At 50.2% G+C, this 23,277-nt stretch overlaps 1 protein-coding gene across 2 annotated transcripts in view; it reads right to left on the bottom strand.

The window, feature by feature from the left end:
- Positions 1-878: 878 nt before the first annotated feature.
- Clcn6 (chloride voltage-gated channel 6) overlaps positions 879-23,277 on the bottom strand; it is a 38,829-nt gene continuing 16,430 nt past the window's right edge. Inside the window, exons 8-23 of one of the 2 annotated variants that reach the window (XM_059255359.1) lie at positions 17,821-17,888; positions 16,611-16,669; positions 15,572-15,704; positions 14,579-14,692; positions 14,188-14,354; positions 13,536-13,662; positions 10,551-10,677; positions 10,267-10,420; positions 10,009-10,168; positions 9,821-9,927; positions 8,723-8,909; positions 7,055-7,212; positions 6,746-6,902; positions 5,856-5,963; positions 5,642-5,767; positions 879-3,561 (exon numbers count right to left, since the gene is read on the bottom strand). In XM_059255359.1, coding sequence (XP_059111342.1) covers positions 3,481-3,561; positions 5,642-5,767; positions 5,856-5,963; positions 6,746-6,902; positions 7,055-7,212; positions 8,723-8,909; positions 9,821-9,927; positions 10,009-10,168; positions 10,267-10,420; positions 10,551-10,677; positions 13,536-13,662; positions 14,188-14,354; positions 14,579-14,692; positions 15,572-15,704; positions 16,611-16,669; positions 17,821-17,888 — 2,033 coding nt within the window. In that variant the 3' untranslated portion in view covers positions 879-3,480. Of the gene's footprint in view, positions 3,562-5,641; positions 5,768-5,855; positions 5,964-6,745; positions 6,903-7,054; positions 7,213-8,722; positions 8,910-9,820; positions 9,928-10,008; positions 10,169-10,266; positions 10,421-10,550; positions 10,678-13,535; positions 13,663-14,187; positions 14,355-14,578; positions 14,693-15,571; positions 15,705-16,610; positions 16,670-17,820; positions 17,889-23,277 lie in introns of those variants that run through there. The other variant, XR_009377721.1, reaches the window with a different exon arrangement.

Genomic DNA, 23,277 nt, shown 5'->3' on the forward strand with positions numbered 1-23,277 from the left:
TTTGGATCTCAAGTCAGTAGGTGTAAAAAGAAAGAAAAGAAAGAAAACAAACCAACAAACAAGAGACAGTCAGTGGAGAACAATTTAGAGGGCCAGCGTGAGACGGGAAAGCATCAGTCCTGCACTTGGGAGTCCCAGTGGCTAAGGAACCTCCAGGTGTCACGGTAACAAAGGGTTGTCACTGAGTGGAAGGGACAGAAAGGGACACACAAGGTACAAAGTGCCCCTAGGACTTGGAGAGCTGAGGCAGGAGGGGCCTGATGAGCTGCTGTCTGTGATGGGCACAGCCATAGACACAGCCAGTGGGATTTCCTGTCACATAAGGGGCAAGTGAGCAAGGAGCAGACAGATGCAGGAATGTGTGGGGACGCGCACGCGCGCGCACACACACACACACACACACACACACACACACACTCTCTGAGAGCGGCAAGGGCTTCTATTCTGCTGGCTGCCATCAGGCTCCTGGCTGCAGAGTGAGTCCTGAAACAGGCACTCAGAACCCAAACAGACTGTCCGCTCTCGCCCTGGTACAGATCAAAGGACCAGTGTTCACAGGCAAGTCAGACATGGCAGCAGTGATGAGTGCCATGGAAGAGCCACAGGACTAAGTCCATGCTTTCAGAGACAGACAGGTACTGGGACAGGCAGTGACAGAGAGGTCATGCCTGTCATGATGGCACATGCCTGTAATCCCAGCACGTAGAAAATAGAGGAGGACAGCTCACATCATCCTTCGTTACAGCGAGTCTGAGGCTGCTTTGGGTTACATGAGACCCGGTCTCACAAACAGACTGCTTCTAGCACCTTAACTTTTCCCTACTTCAAAGTGGGAATGAAACGAAACCCTGGGAAGAAAGCCCCATGGAGACAAGGTCTACGGAGAAGGTGCAGACATTTTATTCTGACTTCTTAAAGTTACCACAGAACTTCCACCTTCCAAAGGGTCAAATAAAAATAGACTTTTACAAATTAAAAAAGATACAATTTATCTACACAGTGGAATCAGCTAATGTTACCATATAAACAAACAGTGCAAACAGAAAGGCGGAAGCTGGGGCTGGAGAGTCACCGAGGTCCACAGGAACCCAGGGCAACATTGCATGTCAACACGGCCCGGCCAGGAGGGCTGTGCTGGCTTTTCCGGAAGCTTTCTTGTCACCAAGGTCTACATCAAACTGTCACACGGCTGGCTGAGTCAAGCTAATGTCCATTCCAGCTGGAACTGCCTAACAAGGTCACATGCAGACAGCTCATAAAATACCAAACTCCCACAGCAGGACCAGACAGCCACATAATGCCCAGGTGCAGAAACAAGCCAGGAAAATTGCCTGGAGCCAACCTCAGGTGTCCCTCCGTGGAGCTGTGTTTGACAAGGTCCTGTGACACTGGGGGGAGGCCACGGAACTGTGGCAGGTGAGATACTGAGCTGCTGGTTCCAAGGGATATGCCATGGGGGAAGGAGTCCAAGGCTTACAGTTAAGAGTTCACAAGCGGAAAAGCTGTTGTCTTTGGGCTTTTCTGGACAGGCAGGTTTAGGAGGAGGGACCAGGAACTGAGTGTCCTAGACAGGCATGGGCTCAAGCGTAGGGTAGAAGTATCTACACCCTGTCTATTCTAGGCTAAACTGATGGTGACTCAGCACACACATAGGACAGACCAACTGCAACCGGTCACCAGGGCTGGCTTGGAGGCAGGAAGCTGTGGACTCAGGTCCTTGAAGGCTGCTATTCTACAAACCCACCAGGCTGGGAAGACGATTCTGTGGTGTGTCATGCTTTTCTCTTGGTGTGGGCAACTGGTTTCCTTCTTGAAGGAGAATACCATAGGGCAGGCACTCAAGTCAGCCATAAAATGAAGCAGGCAGCCGGCCAAACACAACCCTGCTTAGCAGGGCTATTTCCAACTACTTGTTGGGAGTTTCAATCCCTACCCCCACTTCATAAGTCAGAATCTGAAAAACAGATTGTTCTGGTAATAAGCAAATAGGGAAGAGGGCCAGGGTCACAGTCAGCTGTGAAGATTCAAGGTAACCCTGACCGAGGTCATGGAACAATTTCCCAAGTGCTGATCAGAAGACTCTGCCGGGCCCAGACGCCCCAGTGCTAGAGGCCAGGCCCTGGCATGCACTCTCTCCAGCAACTTCCATGATTTAAAAGTATCTTAATGTGCCAGGTGGTAATGGCGGACACCTTTAATTCTAACACTTACAAGGCAGAGGCAGGTGAATCTCTGAGTTCAAGGCCAGCCTGGTCTACAGAGTGAGTTCTAGGACAGTGAGGGCTACACAGAGAGACCCCGTCTCAAAAAACAAAGAAAAAACCAGCATGGAATACAAATGAATGTCACCTGGTATCCAAAGAACACCTACCACAGGGCCTAGGTTGCAGGAAAATGAGTGCTGGTGTCTCTACTTGGATGTTCACTGAGATGCCAACTCAGAGGACCAGCAGCCAGGGGAGAATGAAGCCATGAAAACCCAGTGAGGGACAAGGGGCAAGAGCATCCCACTCCTTCCCAGCCCTGAGAACAGCAGCTGCACAAGTTCCTCTTCAAGTCCTCAGTAAGAGAGCTGACTGGCGAGTGGCGTGGGAGCAGGGTGTGAGCAGTGCCCATGAGAGGAACTGAACCTTTGACTGGCCCTGGCTCAGGACAGCCTGTTTGCCAGCTTGTAGAGCGATTCCAAATTCACTAGGGCTTGGGGTAGCGCTTCTGTCTAGGGGCTCCTCAATTTTGGTTAACTTTGGGAATGAGTCTGAGACAAAGCTGTGGCTGCACCACCAGGACGAGAGATGAAGGCTTAGAAAGTCCAGTAGTTGTGTGGAGGAGTGAACTGAGAATGGGTGGAGAGCATGTGTTCCCGGGAGACCAGGCGGAACTGGTGAATGGGGCTACTGAACGCTTCCAGCGAGGGGCGAACTGGGGTTTTAGTGCTCTGCGGGTCTGATTCAGGCCACAGGGCGAGAGCAGAGCACGTGCTCGCTCCTAGGAAACACATGAAGAGGAGAGAGCTCTAGTGTATCTGAGGTCCTGGGTTTGATCCTGGGCCTCCCCGAACACGGGCAACAGTTCTCAGGGCCCAATTCTGGAACTTAGTAATGAACGTGATACGCACATAACATCCCCAATGTTTGCCTTTGTCCACACCCTTCCCAGAAGGGTCCGGGCAACAGCTGGGCTCCCTGAGAAACAGCAACAGAGAAACACCAAGTGTCTACCCAGGACCCAGCCTGACTTCACCCTGACGTCTCTAGGGGAGCCTGGGGAACAAGAAACGGAAAATTCTTGCTGAGGAAGTTAGTAAAACTCCAACTTTCTGCTCAACACATCCCCAAAACCTCTGACCCCAATCTTCCAGGACTCCGGGCAAGTGAGTGACTGGGAGCCTTCATGCCAGCCGTGGGGGCCAGTGCGTGAGCAAGCCACCTGCAGAGGCATCTCTGGGAGAGTGGGCTGGCAGCCGGCAGCCGGGCTCAACTGTCAGAGGGTCTGGTAATGCTGCCGAAGCCGGGCCTGCAGGAACTCATACGTCAAGTTGTGTCGTGTGATGATCCCCACGATCTAGGACAAGGAGAAAACACCCAGGTCACCAGAGTGTCCAGCCCACCAGTAAGGGTGGGTGTGAGGAGAACGGTCCCTGCCATGTACCCCAGGATGTAGAGACAGAAAGAGAATTGGGACCTGGACAGTGTGAGGACATGACAGGGTTAGTGTGCTCATGGCACAGATTTCCTATTCTCAGGAAGCATGGGGACAGATGGAGCTGCACAAAAGGAACCAGCGGGCCCTGAAGTGGGAGTGAAGTGGGAGCAGGGAGAGGGGGTAACTAAAAGGGACCCTGCCCCTTTGGAAGAGCCCCCTGCTTTCTCTCAACACAGATCTGTATGTGATCCAGACTTTCTTTTATTGTTTTTGGTTTGGTGGAGAGAGGGTTTTATTCACAACACAGCCCAGGCTGACCTTGAACTTGCCACCTTCCTGTGTGCTGTGCTGGGATTACAGGTGTGCCACAATGCCAGGCAGAACTAGCCTGTGTTTTATTTTGTGTACTTGTTTATGAATAAACCTAGGCACATGCTCTACCGCTGAGCTGTACCCCAATGTGCGTCATGTCCTGTCTTACGAGTTTCTATTGCTGTGACGGAATGCCATGGCCAAAAGTAAGTTGGGGAGGAAAGTTTATTTCAGCTACATTATAATCCATCACTGAGCAAAATCAGCACGGGAAGTCAAACAGGATAGGGACGTGGAGGCAGAAACTGGTGCAGAGGACATGAAGGAGTGCTCTTTATCGACTCTTCATGACTTGCTCAGCCTGCTCTGTTATAGCACCCATGACCACCAGCCCAGGGATGGCATCATTTACAATGGGATGGGCCCTCTCACATAAATCATTAGCTAAGAAAATGTACTACAGCTTTGCCTACAGCCCAATATTACAGAGGCATTTTCTCAATTCCGAGTCCCTATCCCCGAATGACTCTAGCTTTTATCAAGTTGACATAAAACTGGCTAGCGTATATCCTTAAACAGGACACATGCCAAGCCTGGTGGCACATACCTATAACAGCATTTGGGAGGCTGAGTCAAGAGGACTCCTCAAGTTCAAGGCCAGTCTGGGAAGGAAGAGGAAGATGAGGGAAGGCAGGTTGTCCCTTTAAAGAGGTACTACTTCCTCCCAGGGTCATTTTGGTGACATGTACTGAAGACCTTCCAAAGGGGACTAAAACTCAGCTAGATGAGGAGGACAGGAAAACGGAGCACACAGCCACGCCGCTAGACTGTGCACAGGCGGAGCATTGTAGCTCAAGGGTAGAGTGCCTGCCTCCATGCAGCTGAGGTGAGGTGAGCCACCGTGAATGACAGAACCTGTGCATAGCAAAGTGGACAGGGCAGCGACCTTGGCAGGGCAGGGGTCAGGGCTGACTTTTATTTGTGTTTTCTTATTTTGCTACAATATAGTATAATAATATAACAATAGCTATGCAATTAAAAAATTAAGCTGGGCCGGGCATGGTGGCGCACGCCTTTAATCCCAGCACTCGGGAGGCAGAGGCAGGCGGATCTCTGTGACTTCGAGGCTGGCCTGGTCCACAGAGTGAGTTTCAGGACAGCCAGGGCTGTTACACAAAAAAATCCTGTTTCAAAAACCCAAAAGAAAAAAAAATAATAATAAGTTGGGCTGACAAGATGGCTCAGTGGGTAAACACGCTTACCATGAAAGCCTGGTGACCAGAGTTCAGTTCCCAGAACCCAACCCACTCAAGGTGGAAGGAGAGACCCAACCCCACAAAGCTGTGCTCACATACCACACAAACGTAATTACCTCTGAAAAGAAAAGATGCAAGAGTCTGCGAACGTGATCTCTGGGTGTGCTATCTTTTAAAACCCTCTGAGAACTTCACCTTAACTTCTATTAATGCTACAAATGCCCCTAAGAGGCAGGAGGAGCCAAGGAACACAGACAGGGAGGAAATGAGCCCTGGAGCAGAGACAAGAACAGGCAATGGAGGATGGACGGCAGACCTCGGGGTGCCCCCTGCTGGACGGGTGCGACAGACATGCACATGGGGAAGAGTCAGGTGAGAGGACAGACCAGAGGGGGCCAGGGACACGGCTCTCCCCCACCCAACTCACTCACCTCTCCCACTGCATTCACCACAGGCAAGTGGCGCAGGCCCATGGTTCTGAACAGGTTGAAAACTTGGGAAACATGGGTGTTGGGGGAGACAGTGAATGGTGAAGGGTTCATATATGGGGTGACATCCTGCAGAAGAGAAAGCAAGAATCATCCACAGCCTGGGATAAGCATGGACGTAGCATGTGGGACAGCCCCGAGAGACAGCCCTCCTCACCACAATCATCCGGGGATTCAGCAGTGTGAGATCCAGGTCATGTATGTCTGGATACCTTGGATAGTCCTCGGCCATCTCAGCATAAGAAAGGCGTGGCTGGCTGGCACTCTGCAATTCCGACCAAAACAGTGTCCTTGCAACCAACAGCAGCCGCCGCTGCTGCTGCCGCCGCCGCCGCCGGGAGGGTCATTAACAGTCCCTCCCCAGGTATGCTAGTACCTTCCAGTCACAGGCCACCCAGGGGGACAGACAGTACAACAGCCACAGTGGGTGCTAAGTGGGGAGACAGCCCAATAGCAAACTAGCTTCTAATGGATGAGAAAACTGCTAACAGGGGTTGTGGGTTGATTTAGTACCCTAAAAACCAAAAGGAAGAGAAAGGATGGGTGTGGGGGAGCTGACAGGAGGAGGGGCACTTCTTCCACTAACACATGCAGGAAAGTCCACTTCCACCAGATTAAAACCCTGCAGTAAGTAGTAAAGGCAGACATGGCGGCACATGCCTGTAATCCCAGCACGTGAGTGCTGCAGACAGGAGGATCAGGCACTCATCCTCAGCTATCCTGTGAGGTAAAGACCAGCTTGGGCTATATGAGATCCTGTCTCAACAACAAAGAAAGCAAAAGCCCTCAGATGTGAAGAGCTCACAGGCCAGCAGGCAGGAGACAGTGGACAAAATGTGTCAAAGGCTAACAAGGGCCAAGTGGAGTCACCCAGCTCTCAGCTCCCTCAAGACCTCGGAGCTCACAAACAGCAAGCGGCCTATGAGGCCAAGCACCCCACTCAACAGCAGCTGTGCGCACATCACACACACAACCACCTCTCCCTGAACAACAGGGCCTGACCCTGCTGCCTTCCTGCCTTCCCGGACACCAGGACCCAAGACTTACAGACTGACTTTCGGAATAACACACTCCTCGGACAAGCAGGGTGACGAGCTGCGAGCGCAGGACAAGGCCGTGGAAGGTCAGCGGGCGGAAGCGCTCCTCCATGGTCCAGTCTTCACTTGGGGACTGGTCAGGGTATAGGTTGGGGTAGGGAGTGTATCTGTTACACAAAAACCAGATGCTGCCTCGTATACCCTCAGCAGGGTGACTTCTGCACATCCCATCATCTCCAGCAAGCTCTAGGGCTCCCCCACCCACTGTGTCCAGGGTGCTCTGTATGGAGGCTGTAGGCAGCCACTGTGAGGCCCTCACCTCCTCTCCAGCATCTGCTGCAGCAGGTCCTCCTTCTCTGCCGGCTCCTCTGAGGCCACATGCTCATCACACACATTTCGAAGCTCGCTGGAAGGGTAAGACTTCATGGACTGGCCCCGCTTGCGCTGCTCACCAGCACGGGTGAGGATACTGGATTTCTATGGGGGGGGTGGGGAGACAATGAGTCTTTACAGGAGCCAAGATGGCAGTGCTGGGCACACAAACACAGGAGCATCGACAGGGTGTGATGATGGAATAGCACTTTTCACGGAGGTCTGCAAGCCTCTCAGAGGTGCGGGGCAGTCAGTCCTTGGACCTGACTATAAACCTGAGGCCTCACACAGGACAGGTCAGCCTCTACCACTGCACTACACCCCCAACTCCACCAGCTCGAGTGTGTCACTTGACCTTGACGGTCAGTCTGACTGGGTTTAGTGCTATCGAAGCAGCCTCTGGGTGTGTTTCTACAGGACCAGATCCCCGGGGCTTTGACCTCACAGAAGGATGAAGCTGGGATCTAGCTGGGAGAAGCAGGTCACAGTTGTGTGTGTATGCATGTGTGTCTGTGTTCTCGGGGCTCTATCTTGTCCTGGCCCCTTCCTGTACTGTTCTGTCTGCTCTCTCTCCACCATACTGCTCCTGTTCCCCTCTGCACACCTTCCTAGCCCTGACAGACAGACACCTCTCAAACACAGGGCAAAAGAAATCCTTCTAAGTGGTTTCTTTATTTATGTTTTGTTTTTTCGAGACAGGGTTTCTCTGTGTAGTTTTGGTGCCTGTCCTGGAACTCACTGTGTAGACCAGGCTAGCCTCGAACTCACAGAGATCCGCCTGCCCGCCTCTGCCTCCCGAGTGCTGGGACTAAAGGCGTGCGCCACCGCCGCCTGGCTTTTCTATGTGGTTTTATGCCACACACTATTTTGTCACAGTGACGCAAACTTCTCTACTGCGTCCAACCGCATAGTTTTCCCGCCTTAAGACTCCACCTTCTCCCATTTGGGGAGGCGCACCTCCATTCTGCAGAGGGAAAACAACTTTTCTTACACTCTGTCTTGGAGGGACCGTCAACGTGTGTCTGCCCTTCCCAAAGACACCAAAGGCAATGGGTGGGCACATAGTCTGTGTGAGGTGATGGACCTGGACTGAGTTGGTAGCTACCCAAGGGCAGAGACCAGGCAGTGCCCATTCCTCCTGGTATCCCAGATGGCAGTATCTGCATCCCTAGAGCTCACAGCTTGGTCTGCAGCTTCCAGTCAATTTCCTTCTCACTCTTTTTGGCTGTGGTTTACTGGGACAAGGTTTCCCTCTATAGCCCAGGCTGGCCTGAAGCTCACAGTGGTCCTCCTACCTGGGCCTCCACTCTAAGTAGGTCAGAGTTCATCTGTGTCAGCAACTCTAGCACCCTCCCTGATGCCTGCAGATGGTAAATAATTAATATCAAGTCTGCTGACTTTAAAAAAGAGCCCACCCACCTGCTTCCTGCTGCCCAAATGAGCACACATCCTCCGAGAAGCCCACTGTGTCGCCACCTGTGAGGGTGCTGCAGACTTGCCCTAGACTGACAGTCGAGTCCACCCCAGCTTCAGAGGCAGCCCTACAGTCTGCATGCTGGGCCAGATGGTCCTTCCTCACTGGCTTTCCCTTTTGGGCCATTTTTTTTTTTTTTACCTTGAACTTGATGTTGTTGCTGATGAGCTGGTTGCCCTTCATGAATTCCTTCTCATTGCCCCGGTTCTCTGTGACCACTGGGAAGGCGTGGTGGACAGTGGTGCGCAGGATGCTCACCAGAGACTGGATGCGAGTGTGTGGGTAGACGTACGTCAGGTTGGGCTCCATGATGTCACTGGCTCTCAGCCTGTGCAGGAGGAAGCTAGAACAGCCTCAAAGAGACCACTGCCACTGGGGACAGGCTGGACTGGGGACAGGCTGGACTGGGCAATGCTGCCTCTCCATCTCCACCTGGGTCACTAGGGCCTCTCTTCTGACCATCTCCAGTAGTTCCCCAAACTTCCACCACCATGCCTGCTACACTGCTCCCCACGTCATCATGCTAGAAGACCACTGTTACCTCTCCATGAACCCCTCCAGCTTTCCCAAGGGTTGGCCAGCCACTCCTTGAATGCCACATCACATGCTGTGTATCACTACTAATCACTAATTGTCTTGGAATCACAAGGGTGATTCTGGAGTCCTTGTTTAGACCAGAAGGGCAAGCCAGAGCCTACTGATCAGTTCCAGCCCTGTACACTCATCCATGCCCGTTTTCCTACTGTAGGAAGGGCTGACAGGCTCACAGTGCTGAAAATATTTGCTGAGGAATGGCTGCTGACCCTGCATTAGCTCATAAGGCCTGCCTGATACACAGATAAGAAGTGGGACACCTATGGACGCCCCAGCCGAGACAGTGTGGTGCTTGGTGAGGTGTGTGGGTAGGCCAGTGTCACTGCCGGGGCTTTGTGTGTTCTCGGTGTGAACATCTAGCCAAGGTAAAAGCTTGACCCAGTTCTCACTGTTTACTTGGCCAGGACACTAAAAAGCTGAATAACCACAAAGCAGCCTTGCCTCTGGGCCCCACCATGCCACCCAGCCTGACCTCCAGACCTAGCCAACTCAAGCTGCTCAACATCCCCAAACACACAGGGGACATGAATGGACTTTCTTCTAATCTGAGCAATGGGAGCTACTGTTTCCCACCCTGACAAGGCTCTGCAGGCCCTGTGCTTAGAGACTCTGGTACAAAGATGAGTGAAGAGGCCAGCATCTTACTTGTCCATTTCCACCTCTGTCTCCCACTCCAGAAGAGGCACACCTCGCAGGCCGACGTGGATGTCATAGATGCCCTTATTGAAAAAGTCTCCCGTCCACTTGGCCACCTAGAACACAAAGCAGAGACCTGAAGACAGCCCTTGAGATGACCTGGCCCTCGGCCCCCAGCAGCCAGGGCAAGCGCTCACCATCAGAGTGATCATAATGGGAAGCCCGTACGTGATCTCATTGGTAGACTCGATGAGGATGACTGTGAGACTGATGGTCATTCTCACAACCCCACCCAGGAAAGCCGCCGCCCCGATTAGGGCAAAGGTCCCGGAATAGATGTGGCCCAGTCCTATGTAGCTGATGACGAGAGGAACAGAGCGAGATTAGACTCACACTGGTGCTGTGGGCTCACACCCTTGTGAACACGGGCACACGTGCACACGTCACCACACTACCTTTTCAAGATGTTGGCAACTAAACGTCCAAAGGCTGCTCCACACAGCAGGGAAGGCACGAAGAGGCCACTGGGGACAGAGGTGCCGAAAGTCCAGCAGGCCAGCAGGAAATAGAGGACGAAGAATAAGGCCAAGGTGACGGGGCTGAACGTCCCTGCAGGTGAGAGCAGACTTGAGTCACACTAGCAGATGCCAGCACAGGCCCAGAAGACTGTGTTGGGTCTCTCCAGGTCCTCTGCACCCAGCCTGGTCACACCATCAACAGTGTGCACACTGACACGCACCATCCTGGTGGAAGAGCTGCAGGATGGCAGACTCCTGGGAGTTGAAGAAGAGCGTGGCCATGTCATTGTAGGTATCATTGGGACAGAAAAACGTCTTGATGGTTGAATTCACATCTTCTGATGTGGCCTAAGGAGGAGATGAAAAGTCAATACAAAGGCACCAGACCGGGACATACAAGTCTTCAGTGATGTCCCCTAAGAGGTCAGACATCTGGAGGACAGCTTTCCCAATGGGAGGAGCTGGGGTCTAGCCGGAAGAAGTAGGTACACATCTATGTATGGGCACTAGGTGGCAGTGGACTATGACGCTGGGCTCTTGTATTCTGAATGTGGAGTGGAATAATCAGGGGGAGGGTGAAGGCCCTCCTCATCCACACTTTTTCTTTTTTCTTTTCTTTCTTTCTTTTTTTGAGACAGGGTTTCTCTGTGTAGTCCTGACTCTTCTAGAACTCGCTGTACAGACCAGGCTGGCCTGGAACTCACAGGCAGAGGCCCGCCTCCTAAGTGCTGGGATTAAAGACGTGCGCCACCACTGCCCAGCAACACTTTAAAAAAAGAGTATTTGTGTATGTCCGTGTGCATGTGCGTGTGAGTGTGAGTGTAGGTGCACAACTGCTGCAGCAGGCCTGTGGAGGGCACATGGCATTGAGCTGCGGTCTCTTATTCACAGCTGCACGTGCTACACTAGCTGGCCCCCCAGCTTCCTGTCCACACCTCCCATCTTGCTGTAGCAGCACTGGGATTACAGATACAAGCTGCCATGTCCAGCTTTATATGGGTTGTGGGGATCTGAACTCAGGTTCCTGGACTCGGACGGCAAGCGCTTTCCCCGCTGGGCCATCCCCTCGACCTATTCACACTCATCACTAAGCACAGCTACATCAGTCACCACGGACTTATTTCCTCCTTAGTGCAGATTCTGAAGGGACACAGATAAGTGCTCAGAGACGAGAGAGCGCCCTCTGTGGGCTGTGGGACGGTGATGCAGGTTAGAGACAGAGAAGTGGTGGAGGCAGCAGGAGCCTAGGAAGCAGAGCCCAGGTCGTCACGTGACCTAAAGGCCCAACTCTGGTTCCAAATGAAGAAAACAATGCTTTATTCTGGATTTTCTGCAAAAGAAACCAACCTCAACATGAGGCCTGACAGCAATGCCACGTTCCTGGCCACTCTTCCTCCAATCCCAGTACGAGAACACAAGCCAAACAACGAAAAAGACTAGAGACTTTCCTAGTGTTCTAGGCTTCACATTCTTGACACCCTGTGTGAGCACAGGATTCTGGTGCCACCTGACTTAGGAGTAGAGGCAGGGCATCTACAGATGGATGGTCCTCGATTTCTGGTTGATGGTAAGCAGCGGCTGGGCTTCACCCCACTGCTGTCCCTGTGAATATGGACACTGAGGATAAGGGATCACCCGGATTCTGCTCCACTAATGATGCTACAAAGATGCCCATCTGTGGACACAGTAACAACACTGGATGATGGTGTCTATACTCCTAGCAGGTGAACCCAGCCAGGCAATACAACAGGATGTGGACTCATTAGGAGGTAGGACAGCGCCCCCTGTTGGTAGGCAGAGAGACGAGTGGAGAGGAACAGTGGACAAACTGTTGGCTATGGCTTAATAATTGATACATTCAGGGTTTCCCAGACCATGCTGGAGGGATGCCAGCCCCTGAGGTTCTCTGGAAAAGGTCTTGAGGTCAGCTGCATGCACAAAATTAGAAGGCTTCAACACTGACTCTGCCACTCTCCAAAGACACTGGGGAGGTCTTTAACTTAGGAAACTTTGCTTTCCCTCACCTATAAAATGGAGTAATACCTTCCCCTTCACACTACATGTTACAGCTGAGGGATCCTGGCCAAGATCTCACTTTGCCTCTGTCTTCTCACCTGAAAAATGGGGATACTATTACCAGCCAGCAAAGTGAAGAAGAATAAAAACGAAGAGCTCTGCGAGGTACTCGTTCGTGGAAGACCTGAGACACAACGCTTTCTTTCTCTAGCACTTGCTGGATGACCAGCCACCTTTTCTGGTTTGAGTTCATCTCTTCAGGTTCGCCCACTGAACACAGGCTGTCCTTTGTTTTTCTTATTATTAGTGTTCCACAGCAAAATACATTGTGAAGTTTGGTCTCATAATTGAAATGGCCTTGGGAGTAACTGGGTGTCAGCAAACTTCCTCCTCTTTACCAGTCACACAAAGTCTCTTTCGTCCTTCTTTCGTCCCAGGCATCTGAAAGGTCACCCTTTGCCAGATGTGGCCCTTGGCTACAGCTTGTTGACCTCTCATTTAAAACATTCTAGGACTTCCCAGATTGTTTCCTGGGGACTGAAGAGTCAGCCCTCCCAGACAGACAGACAGACAGACAGACACACACACACACACACACACACACACACACACACACACACACACACACACCCGGGCTCCGACAGCTCTGGGCTGCTACTTGGAAACAAGAAGACAGAGTTCACACAATGTTCAGCAGCTTCCTCCACCTTGGAGACCAAGCCACATGCTGCCTCTGGGACCATCAGAGTGGACCAAACCTAAAGGTAGAGTGCACTCCCATGACCTCCTAAAGGCGGCAAAGGAGACGCGCAGAAGGGGACATGTGCCAAGGAAAGCAGCCCACAAGAGCCAGATGCTGGGAGGCGTTAGCGTCACCCCACGAGTGACTCTCATATCACAAAGGTGAGGTGGTGGGTGTCGTAGCCCTAGGCCAGTGTGTTCCTGCAGGCCAAGAGGGACAAGTGGAAATGGGGCATGGACAGAAGTGAACAGTTAGCTATTGAGCATGCTTCCCATGAGTGTGATTCCCTAGAGAAGAGCAGCCAGAGTTCTTGACAATGTAGAAAAGACAGACGGCAACCGTGCACACCCCCTCAGGTAAAGCACGTTCAGCGGGCATGGAAGAGCACGGCTCTAGAGAGACGCACATTTCTGGATGGAGGGTAAAGGCACCAGGTTTGCGGGCTTACCTGGAGCTGGAACGAACCATTACCAGTTTGACTCGCAGAAGACATCTGTCGGCACTCTCCTAACACCATGGAGGCCACAAACACCACCACAGTGGTCACCAGGGACACCAAGAGGCTCTCTAAGACTCTAGAAAACAGAGCACAGCCGTCAAAATGCATCAAAAGATGTCTAGGCTTGAGCATGCACAATTACCCTACCTGCCCCACCAACCCCCTCCCCACGGGGCAGGCCCAGCAGCCCTGATCAGGGCACACAGAATTCACTCCAGACTTGCTCCATCTAGCTAGCTGCAATAAAGGGCAGGCAGTAGCAGATGGAAGGAGCTGTTGCCCACACATCATTTTCTCTAAAGAGCTAAATGGCTTTTCTTCTCTAAGTGCCGGGCAAGGGCAGATCATGACAGACAGCTCCTCGGCTGACCCTCCTGACCTCTGGTATGTGTGTTAGCAGCAGGTCAGAAGAGGGTGAGTCACCCAGTCACTCAGATATAAACTCGGCCTCAGCTTCTCTGGCCTTCACAGGGCATTTATGAGCATGTGTATATGCTCAGTCTCAGAGGAGAAATCAAACGGGTGTGGGAAGCAGGGTCTGCTCACAGGACCATCTTCCTTGGGAGAGATGGCCCGCCCACAAGGGGCTAACTGGAGGTACCTGACGAGCTTAGGTTTCGGGTGCACGTTGCGCATACGATACTTTGCAAGCCTCTTGTTCAGACAGTTGAATGTGGCTCCCAGGAGGCCCCCAATGACCCCCATCACGACGAAGAAACCCAAATCCAGAGCTGTCCAGAGATGACATTTTTTATCAGAGTCAGAGCACTGAGAGAAGGGGGAAGGGAGGGAGAGAGAAAAACCAGAGTGGCCATGAGAGCAGGGAGGGAGAGGAACAGAGACAGACCAAGAGCGGAATGCCTTGCTGCCCTGCTGAGGGTCCAGGCCACCCGGCACACTGCTCACCGAGCAGCCACCTACACCTCTAGCTTCTACATAAGAGCAAGTTTCAGGGTCAAGTAAAATATCCTGGGAGGAAGGGTAAGACATACCTTAAATTCACCGAAGTTCAGCAATCCGGGCAGCTGGAAGGAGCCCCAACTTCCAAACTGAATCCCAGAACGGAAGAAGTTGAGGGTGAAGGCGGCAGACATGGAACAGAAGAGCTACAGGACAGGTACCAAAAAAAAAGAACACCGGTGACATCACACTCTCTTCCTGACAGTCCTCTCACATTTAATTCATTCATTCATTCATTCACTCATTTACATATTTGTGTGTCTGTGGCGGTCAGAGGACAACCTGTGGGAGTCAGTCCTCTCCTTCCACCATGTGGGTGTCAAGGGACCAACTCAGGTCTGGCATGGCAGCAAGTGCCCCTATCCGTGAGACATCTGCCAGCCAGACAGTCCTTTGAAAATCCATCACTCCACCAGGGTGGTGGCACAGACACTCAAAGGGCAGAGATCTCTGTGAGTCTGAGGCTAGCCTGGTCTACACAGTGAGATCCTGTCTCAAAACCAAACCAAAACAATAACAAAAACAAACAAAGATCAAAAACCCATGGCTCCAAAAGGGACCTCCCGAGGTGACTGGGTTCAGGGTTTAGGAAGGAAGCACTGCCAGGCCCTTCCTCGGAGAAGGAGGCTTCGAGTCTGTGTCCCACCACCCTCCACGGGGAGTGCCTGATGCTGAGAGTTCCTTACAGCCCACACCCAGGAGGAAGGAGGACACAACAGAGACGAATCAAGTCACGGTGCCGCCGTCCCTCCTCCCCCACACAGACGCACATTTTCACGGCACAGGGTTCACAAGACAGAACAGCAGCCGTTTGGCACGGGACGGACAGTTGGGGGGTGAGTGGGCTCGTAGGAAGAGCACAAAAGTCCTCTGTTTGGAGGCTACGGCTGCTATGACAGGGAGGTTCCATGGAGTCAGTCTGCTAGCTCCAACCAAAGGACAGTTATGTGCTTCAAGTAATGTTCGGGTACATTCCAGACTTGTGCTTGGGTCCAAGAGGTGGCTTCCATGGACAGTCTCCTTACCACTTTCCACGTGAGCCCCTGGTTCCAGAAGGACGAGCCCTCCTCCAGACTGAACAAGGTACCCCCTATGGGGGCCCCAAAAGCTGCAGCAACTCCAGCAGCCGCCCCTGCTGATACAAAGTCTCGCTTGTCTCTGAGGAAGAGGAGGGCAGAGGGAGAGAGCGCACTTGTTTATTTAAGAAAGAGCCTTCAGAACACTTCTTTACCCATGAGCCTTTTCCCTCACAGCCCGTAAGCGTCAGGATCACAAAGAGCAGGGTCCTGACAGGCAGTCATAGCTGCCTCTGAGCCACACACTCCCCACATACTTGAGTTTGAACGTGAAATGTTCTCCAGTGTGTTCACGGCCATCACCCTGAGGCACTACTGGAAGGCGGTGGAATTTGAGAAATGGAGCCTAGTCGGAGGATGTTAGGTCATTTGGAGTATACCACGGGGGTATTGGAACCCACCCCAAGCCACAAGATGAAGGACACTGAAACCTTCACAACCATGAGGGAAAATTAGCCTTTCCCTCTTTCAGGGCCCCAGCGCAGGTGTTTGTTAGCCAACACACTGCATCTCATTCCCTCAGGGCTGACAGCTTCCCCTGAGCAGGAGCTCTCTGATCTGAATGGCTTTAGTCTAGGAACATGGAACAGGCTCCCAGCTCAGGGAACATCCAATGGTTGCTCCTGAACCATGTTCCCACCAAAAACAGAGCCCTGGTGAGAATGGCAAGTATAAGCAGAAAGCCAAGCCTTGTGGGATACGAAGACGAAGGTGTTCCATATGCTGCAAGGGGTGCCGGACAGTGACACACAAACGCACAGGGCTACAGAGTCTATCTGGCAGGGTGCCCCTCCCGGGCTGGGTTTCCAGTTCTGAGGCACCATCCTTGCCTGAAATGGCTCTTAGACAAATGGAAAGGACAAGAGCTTGGTCCTCTGTTTTCACTCTCGGGAAAAAAGCACAGAGCCCTGCCTTTTCTGGCAGCCAGGGGTCCCAGTGAGCCAGGCTAGTGTGGAGTGAGGGTGCTGCCGCGCCTCCCCAAGCTTACCTGTCACTGCGGAAGTAGGGGAAGTTGAACTGGATCTTCCGTAAGGAGATGCTCTGAAACTGAAATGGAGGAAACAAAGTTAGAGAGGCCATGAGGGCAGAGCTCAGGAACCCATGATCCCCAGGGAGGCCCACTTGTCTGTGCAATTGTATACATGTGCTGCAAGAGAAGCATCCAGGACAGCAAGCTACAAAACAAGGAAGTCACCTAGCGTATGGGAGCTTCAGGATTCACCCTGTGCACTGTCAACGAGTCAGGAAGAGGGGACAGCAGAGTTGGGGGCTGGGAGGGACCTAGACCAGCTGCATATGATGGCATTAGCTCTTTCAGGGGATGACACTGGCACCCTAGATTCTCACACAGGCCTCCACACCATGCTTGGCCTCTTTCCACTTCCAGGGTCATTTCTGGGAGGCCTGGTACTTGAGCAAGACAGCAAGTAAGACAATAGATGGGCCCTGGAACGGAGCCTTTGTCCTTTGCCCCAATAACCCCAGTCCAGGTAAGTAAGTCCCTTTCTTAGAACAGGAGGGAAAGGTCCAAAGGTGATGGTTCTCAAGGGACCAAGACTTCTCAAACAAAAGCCCAGGCCCCTAAAAATATGAGCTTTGACCAGGTGTGATAGCCTACAAGTAGGAGGCTGAGGCAGGAGGGCCTTGAGTTCAAAGCCAGTCTAAATACACAGTGAGACCCTATCTCAACCAGTCAATGAAACCTAATTTTTAAAAGGATATTTGGGTCCTGAGCTAGCCCCTTAGCCTCCTCATCTGTGCTTAGGGCTCCAATCAGTTATGTGACTCCAGGAAAGAAAGGAACTGGGACACACAGTCTAGTGCACAGGTGACACCTGCCTGCCCTGTGACCAGTGTTGCATCACATAATGTGGAATGAGCAAGGTCAACCTGAGACTGTCAGCCAGTCTTCCAGCCAGCCACATGACACTTGTAGCATGTGGTAACCCACCAACCACCCTGTCTCAGTTCTGGCTCTGCTTCCTGTTTCTGCCCCCAACACTGGGTGCAGCACTGCTATACCTTGAGGAGCCACAGTTAGGTGCTTTGCTGGGACAGACCACAGTTTTCACCTCAACTCCAAAAGGCAACAGGTTCTGAAATGGCACTGGGACATCACAAAGGATTTTCGCAGATCTGCTGGGCTTACCCAGGAGGCCCATTCTGAGGGATGCATACCCTGGCCCACCCACTCTTACCTGAGGGAGACCAGCTCCTACCACAGCACCACTGTGGATCATGGGGCCTTCTTTCCCCACAAAGAGCCCTGGGAATGGAGAGAAAGGCAAGGTACAGTCAGCAGAGGGCCTCTGGCCTAGACTTTGCTAGGTAAACCTTCCTCTCAACGACTAGAAAATGCGAGCAAGCATATGACTCTGACTGACTCTTTAAGGTAAAAGCTGAGCCCAGGCCGGGGAGACAGCCCACTCAGTGAAGTACTTCCTCACAAATGTAAGGACCCGACCTAAACCCCAGAAACAAGAGTGCATCTGTCCTCAAGCACGGGGGCACTGGAGGAAGGACCCGTGGGGCTCCTGCCAGCAAGCCCAGCCTAACTGCAAAGTTCCAGGTCAGTGAGAGAGCTTGTCTCAAAAAGACAAGATGGGTAACTCCTGAAGAGTGACATCTAAGGTTGTTGTTGTTGTTTACTCCTAGTCCCACCCCATTCCACACACACAGGCTAGGTCAAATTCCCTTCAAACAAACTCCGCTTACTACACGGGATAATAGTTCTCATCTTCAAATTCCAGTGCCAGGAAACCACAGCCTGTGGGTCAGGCCCACTCTACCCTTTTCTGTACAGCCCGAGAACTAAGATTTACCCCCTTACTATTTACTGATGGTGCTGGGAATCAATCCCAGAGCTTTATGTATCCTGGGCAAGTGTTCTACCACTGAGCTATATTCCCAGCCCTTTTATCTGTTTATTTTTGGTTTTTGAAGTAGCATCTTACTAAGCAGCCATGGCTGGCCTGGAACTTGCTATGTAACCCAGGCTGGGCTCAAACTTGAAGCTTGCCTGCTACCTTTGCCACAGGAGTGCTGGGATTAAAGTTATGTGCCACTGTAAGGCATGGTTTAGTTTTATTTTTACATGGGGTCTCATTACATTACCAAGGCTGTCCTTGAACTCACTCTGTACCCTAGGCAAGCACTGAACCCAATCTGTCCTTGAATGTTGAGGGATATTTTGATTTCATTCTGACACTCTGAGACTTCCAGTAAAGTTTACCATGAATCAGAGAGGGGGAGCCAGCTACTAGCTGACCAATATTAGCCATAGAGGTTTTGGAGGACTGAGGACATATAGAGAGACACAGGAAGTAGTAGGGAGGGGTTTAGAAAGATTCTTGGTCCCTTTTGGATGGAAGAGAGAGAGAGAGAGAGAGAGAGAGAGAGAGAGAGAGAGAGAGAGAGAGAGAGGGAGGGGGAGGAGGTCACTGGTCACTACTCCACTGCTTCTCTGATTATTCAAGTTCATATCCCACTATCAGACTCCCGAGTTTACCAAAAAAGAATAATTAGAGCCAGGCAGTGGGGATGCTCTCAGGAGGCAGAGGCCAGTGGATCTCAGTGAGTTTGAGGCCAGCCTGGTCTACAGAGTGAGTTCCAGGACAGCCAGACAGAGAAACCCTGTCTTGGGAAAAAAAGAGAGGCACAATTAGATAAACACTTCAGTGGCGCCCAACTTGGAGCACGAGATCACGGGCAGCTGCTCACTGCTGGCTTTCCAGTTGCTGCAGCCGCAGCTGCCTTTCCTTCCTTCCCCAGGCCCTCCTCCAAAGTCTGGGCTTTTCCCATTGCAGCCTCTCTAGAGCAGCCTCTAGCTGCCGCTTGACCCCAACCCCAAATGCCACAGGTGGCTGGCTAGGCCCCAAAGGCTGCCAGAGGTAGCTGCCAACCACCGGCTGGCTCTGTCCTTCAGGCGCCCGGTGCCCTTGCTTCCCGCCACACACAGGCTTTTCCCACACATCCCCATGTCTACTTTTCAAGTGGTGGGCTCCCTCTCCCTGTGGGTTTGGGCTTCTCCTGGACTCCCTCCTTGGGCCGCTGCCACCCCAGGCTGGCTCCTCGACATCTGCTCAGGCTTTTACTGCTGCTGCCATCGCCACACATTCTCAGCCCCCAGCGACACTCCAGCAGCTGCAGCTGCCCTCAGCCAGGCTGTCCACCACCAGAATTTTCTACCCAGCATGTGGCTCAGCAATGCCTGCAGGCCAGAAGAGGGCGCCACATCCCATTACATATGGTTGTAAGCCGCCATGTGGTTGCTGGGAATTAATTCAGGTCCTCTGGAAGAACAGTCAGTGCTCTTAACCACTGAGCCATCTCTCCAGTCCCAGGAATTAGTTTTTGTTTTGTTTTGTTTTTTTAAGGTTTTCACCATGTTAAGAATGGAGGACAGGGCTAGAGAGACAATTCAGCAGTTAAGAGCACTGACTGTTCTTCCTGAGGAGCCTTCTGGAATATGCAGGAGATGTAGCAAAGGCTGGCATTGGACTAATGAATGCAGATCAACATGACAAGGTAACCTTTTGCCATCAGGAAATGCCTTAGGGGGCCTCTTGAAGGCTGTGGTGTCAAATTTGGTTTAAACATTCCCTGTCAGCATTGGGGAAACCCCTTCACAGAGCAATTAAAAGACTTAATACCTGTTGTTAAAAACTATACTGCTCTGAGCCAGGCGGTGGTAGCACACACCTTTAATCATAGCACTCAAGAGGCAAAGGCAGGCAGATCTCCGTGAGTTCAAGGCCAGCCTAGTCTACAGAGTGAGTTCCAGGACAGGCTCCAAAGCTACACAGAGAAACCCTGTCTCGAAAAACCAGTTTAAAAAAAAAAAAAAAACTGCTCTGGATGACACAACAGCTTCAGTAGATAAAACAAAATTTTCAGGAGAGACCATAAAACAAGTATTTCGGCACACTTCTATAAATGATCATAGACCAAGGCTAAAAATACAAATAATTAGCATTGAAATTGAGGGTTTGGTAGACATAGGTGCAGATGTAACAATAATTTCACCAAAATCTTGGCATCCAGACTGTCCTCTTCAGGAGGTAAATGTTCAGCTTCTAGGAACTGGACGCTGGATAGCAAAAAAACCTGCTGAATTAATCAGCCTATAAACCTTAAAGATGTGTTGACCTCAGAATGGAAACCAGGATCTATATTACATTCGGGAAGAGGTTTTGCTTTTGTTTCCAGAAGAGAAGAAAAGCTATGGATACACATCAAAATTGATAAAGATTAGATTCAAACAGGAGAGACCCCTTGATTAAGAGAAGCATTAGTTCATCAAAAAGCATGGCCATTCAATTTAAACTAACTTATAAGACTAACAAATGCCTTTCATTTGATCAATATAACCTGCCAAAAAGGGAAGTTCCCCAAAGTTAGGGTTGGGGCAGGGTTTTGTTTTTGTCTTTCAGGAGAATAAAAGCATCCAACTAAGGAATCTGAAGACCATAGGACAACTGAGACAATGGAAGAAAAAGAACAAATCTTCCAAAGAAAATATCCCAAGAAGAAGAAAAAATTGGCCTCATGGTATAGCACACTTCTAACAGGATAAAATTTCATAAATCTTCCCAAATGTTTGATTCTGCTGTTCTCTAAAGACATATAAGGCAAATGGTCTTTTTGTAGTCCCAATTCAATTAAAAAATTAAAGCTGGCTTTGGAGTTGGAGCATGGTTCTCTTCTTGTCTAAATGCAAGCATGTTTGTTAAAAAAAAAAAAAAAACCAAAATCTGTCTCATGTCAGAAAAGCCACCTGATATGGAACAGAAGAAAAAACAAAATTAAGGGACTATTCTGTTGCAACTAATCTCATAATCCTTTGGTTTTATTTTGACTCTTTAAAACACTTCTTAATGTATAAATATCTCAAAATTTACAATATATTTAAACTTTCTGTCGTGGTATTAATGGTCATATAGAGTACTAACTAATTCTAGAAAAAGGCTTCATCTATCTTCCTATACATGATTTTGGGCTTGAGTCTGAATCAGGTAACTAGGAATTAAGCTTGTGTATCCTGGATGTATTTTTTTTTAGATTGTGGTCCTTTAGCCTCTCTGCATTCTGCTGCATATGACATTTAAAATGTTTAAGTTTTCTGCAATAAACTGTGACCATTCGTAACAGAAACCTTGGTCTCCAAAACGATGATGGGGACCCACAACTGTGGTGATATATCGTGTAACCTAATAAAATTTGCCTGAAGATAAGAGAACAGAACAAGTCACTAGATTAAACATAGAGAGACCAGGCAGTGGTGGCACACACCTTTAATCCTAGCACTCAGGAAGTCAGAGATCCATCTGGACCTCTGTGAGTTCAAAGCCACCCTGGACTACATGAGAATTGACTCAGTCTAGGAGAGAAAACAGAGCCAGGCAGTGGTGGCACACACCTTTAATCCCATTACTGGGAAGCACACATGCCTTTAATCCCAGGAAGTGATGGCTGGGCAGAGAAAGGTATATAAGGCATGAGGAGACCGGAACTAAAGGCTTTTCGGCAGAAGCGTCCCTTTCAGTTAGAGGCCTTTTGGCTAGGAAGCCTTTTCAGGCTGAGGAGTTGGTGAGGTAAGAAGTAGTGGCAGTGGGTTGTTCCTTTGTCTCTCTGATTTTTCAGGATTTACCCCAATATCAAGTTCAGAGTTTTTTATTGAAAGACCATTTTAGCAATTCTTTACACACAACAACGATTGCACATGGATTGAGGTAATGCCATTAAGCTGACAAATGTCACCCAAAGATCCACTTTGAACTACAAACTACTCAGATGGTTAGCTGAGATGGCCAAGCCTCACAGACTACTCTAGCCAGGACTTCAGATAAGCCCTGCACTTTCCCATCACACTGAGACTGGACAACAGCTAACTCTCCCAGAACTTGAACATTATCTCAATTTCCTCAGGGTCCCCTAAAGATGCCATTGATCCCAGATAACAGTTAGTAATTTTAAGAACATGATGCTGACATTTCTAAGAGGTGGGTGGTTTTTGGTTGTTTGGTGGATTATGGACGTTTATCATCTTTGCAGGGGGGTTGGTTGCAAATTGTTACTAGTCATGGTAAGGGAGAAACTAAGCAAGGGAGGTTAGATTCAAGGATCTTTGCTGAAAAAAAAAAGGGGAGATACATGAATGATAGGATAAAGGGTAGATTATTGAATCTACTTTAAACTAAAAAGCAACTATTAATCTCAAATATTTTATATTGGTATAGATTTTTGTGTACTGATACAAATTTAAGGTTATTTTTGTTATACTCTATATATATGTTTCTTGTTTAAAGTCTTGTACCTATTCAGCTCATTTAACAATGTAATGTAAATTTCTAGCCCTTGAAAGTTATTATTACAAATATTTAGGATAATTAAGAAACACAGGTTAATAGTCATCTAGCAATCAAATATGTGGTCATGATAGGTATGTTTTCAAGGTTAAACATATATATTTTAGATAGATAGGTGGTCTTCAAACACATCAGAGACATACAGAATATTATATTTAAGATGTTTTAATAACATTAGGCTTTTCATGACAGTGAGATACGTCTGCTCCTGGCAGCACCAATCTACCTCAAAGATGATGGGTATCAAAGAACCTCCATATGGAGTTTGCTTTCATTGTGGTAAAGCTA

Source organism: Peromyscus eremicus, chromosome 2, assembly GCF_949786415.1.
Source record: "Peromyscus eremicus chromosome 2, PerEre_H2_v1, whole genome shotgun sequence".
In the NCBI taxonomy this organism is placed as follows: Eukaryota; Metazoa; Chordata; class Mammalia; order Rodentia; family Cricetidae; genus Peromyscus; species Peromyscus eremicus.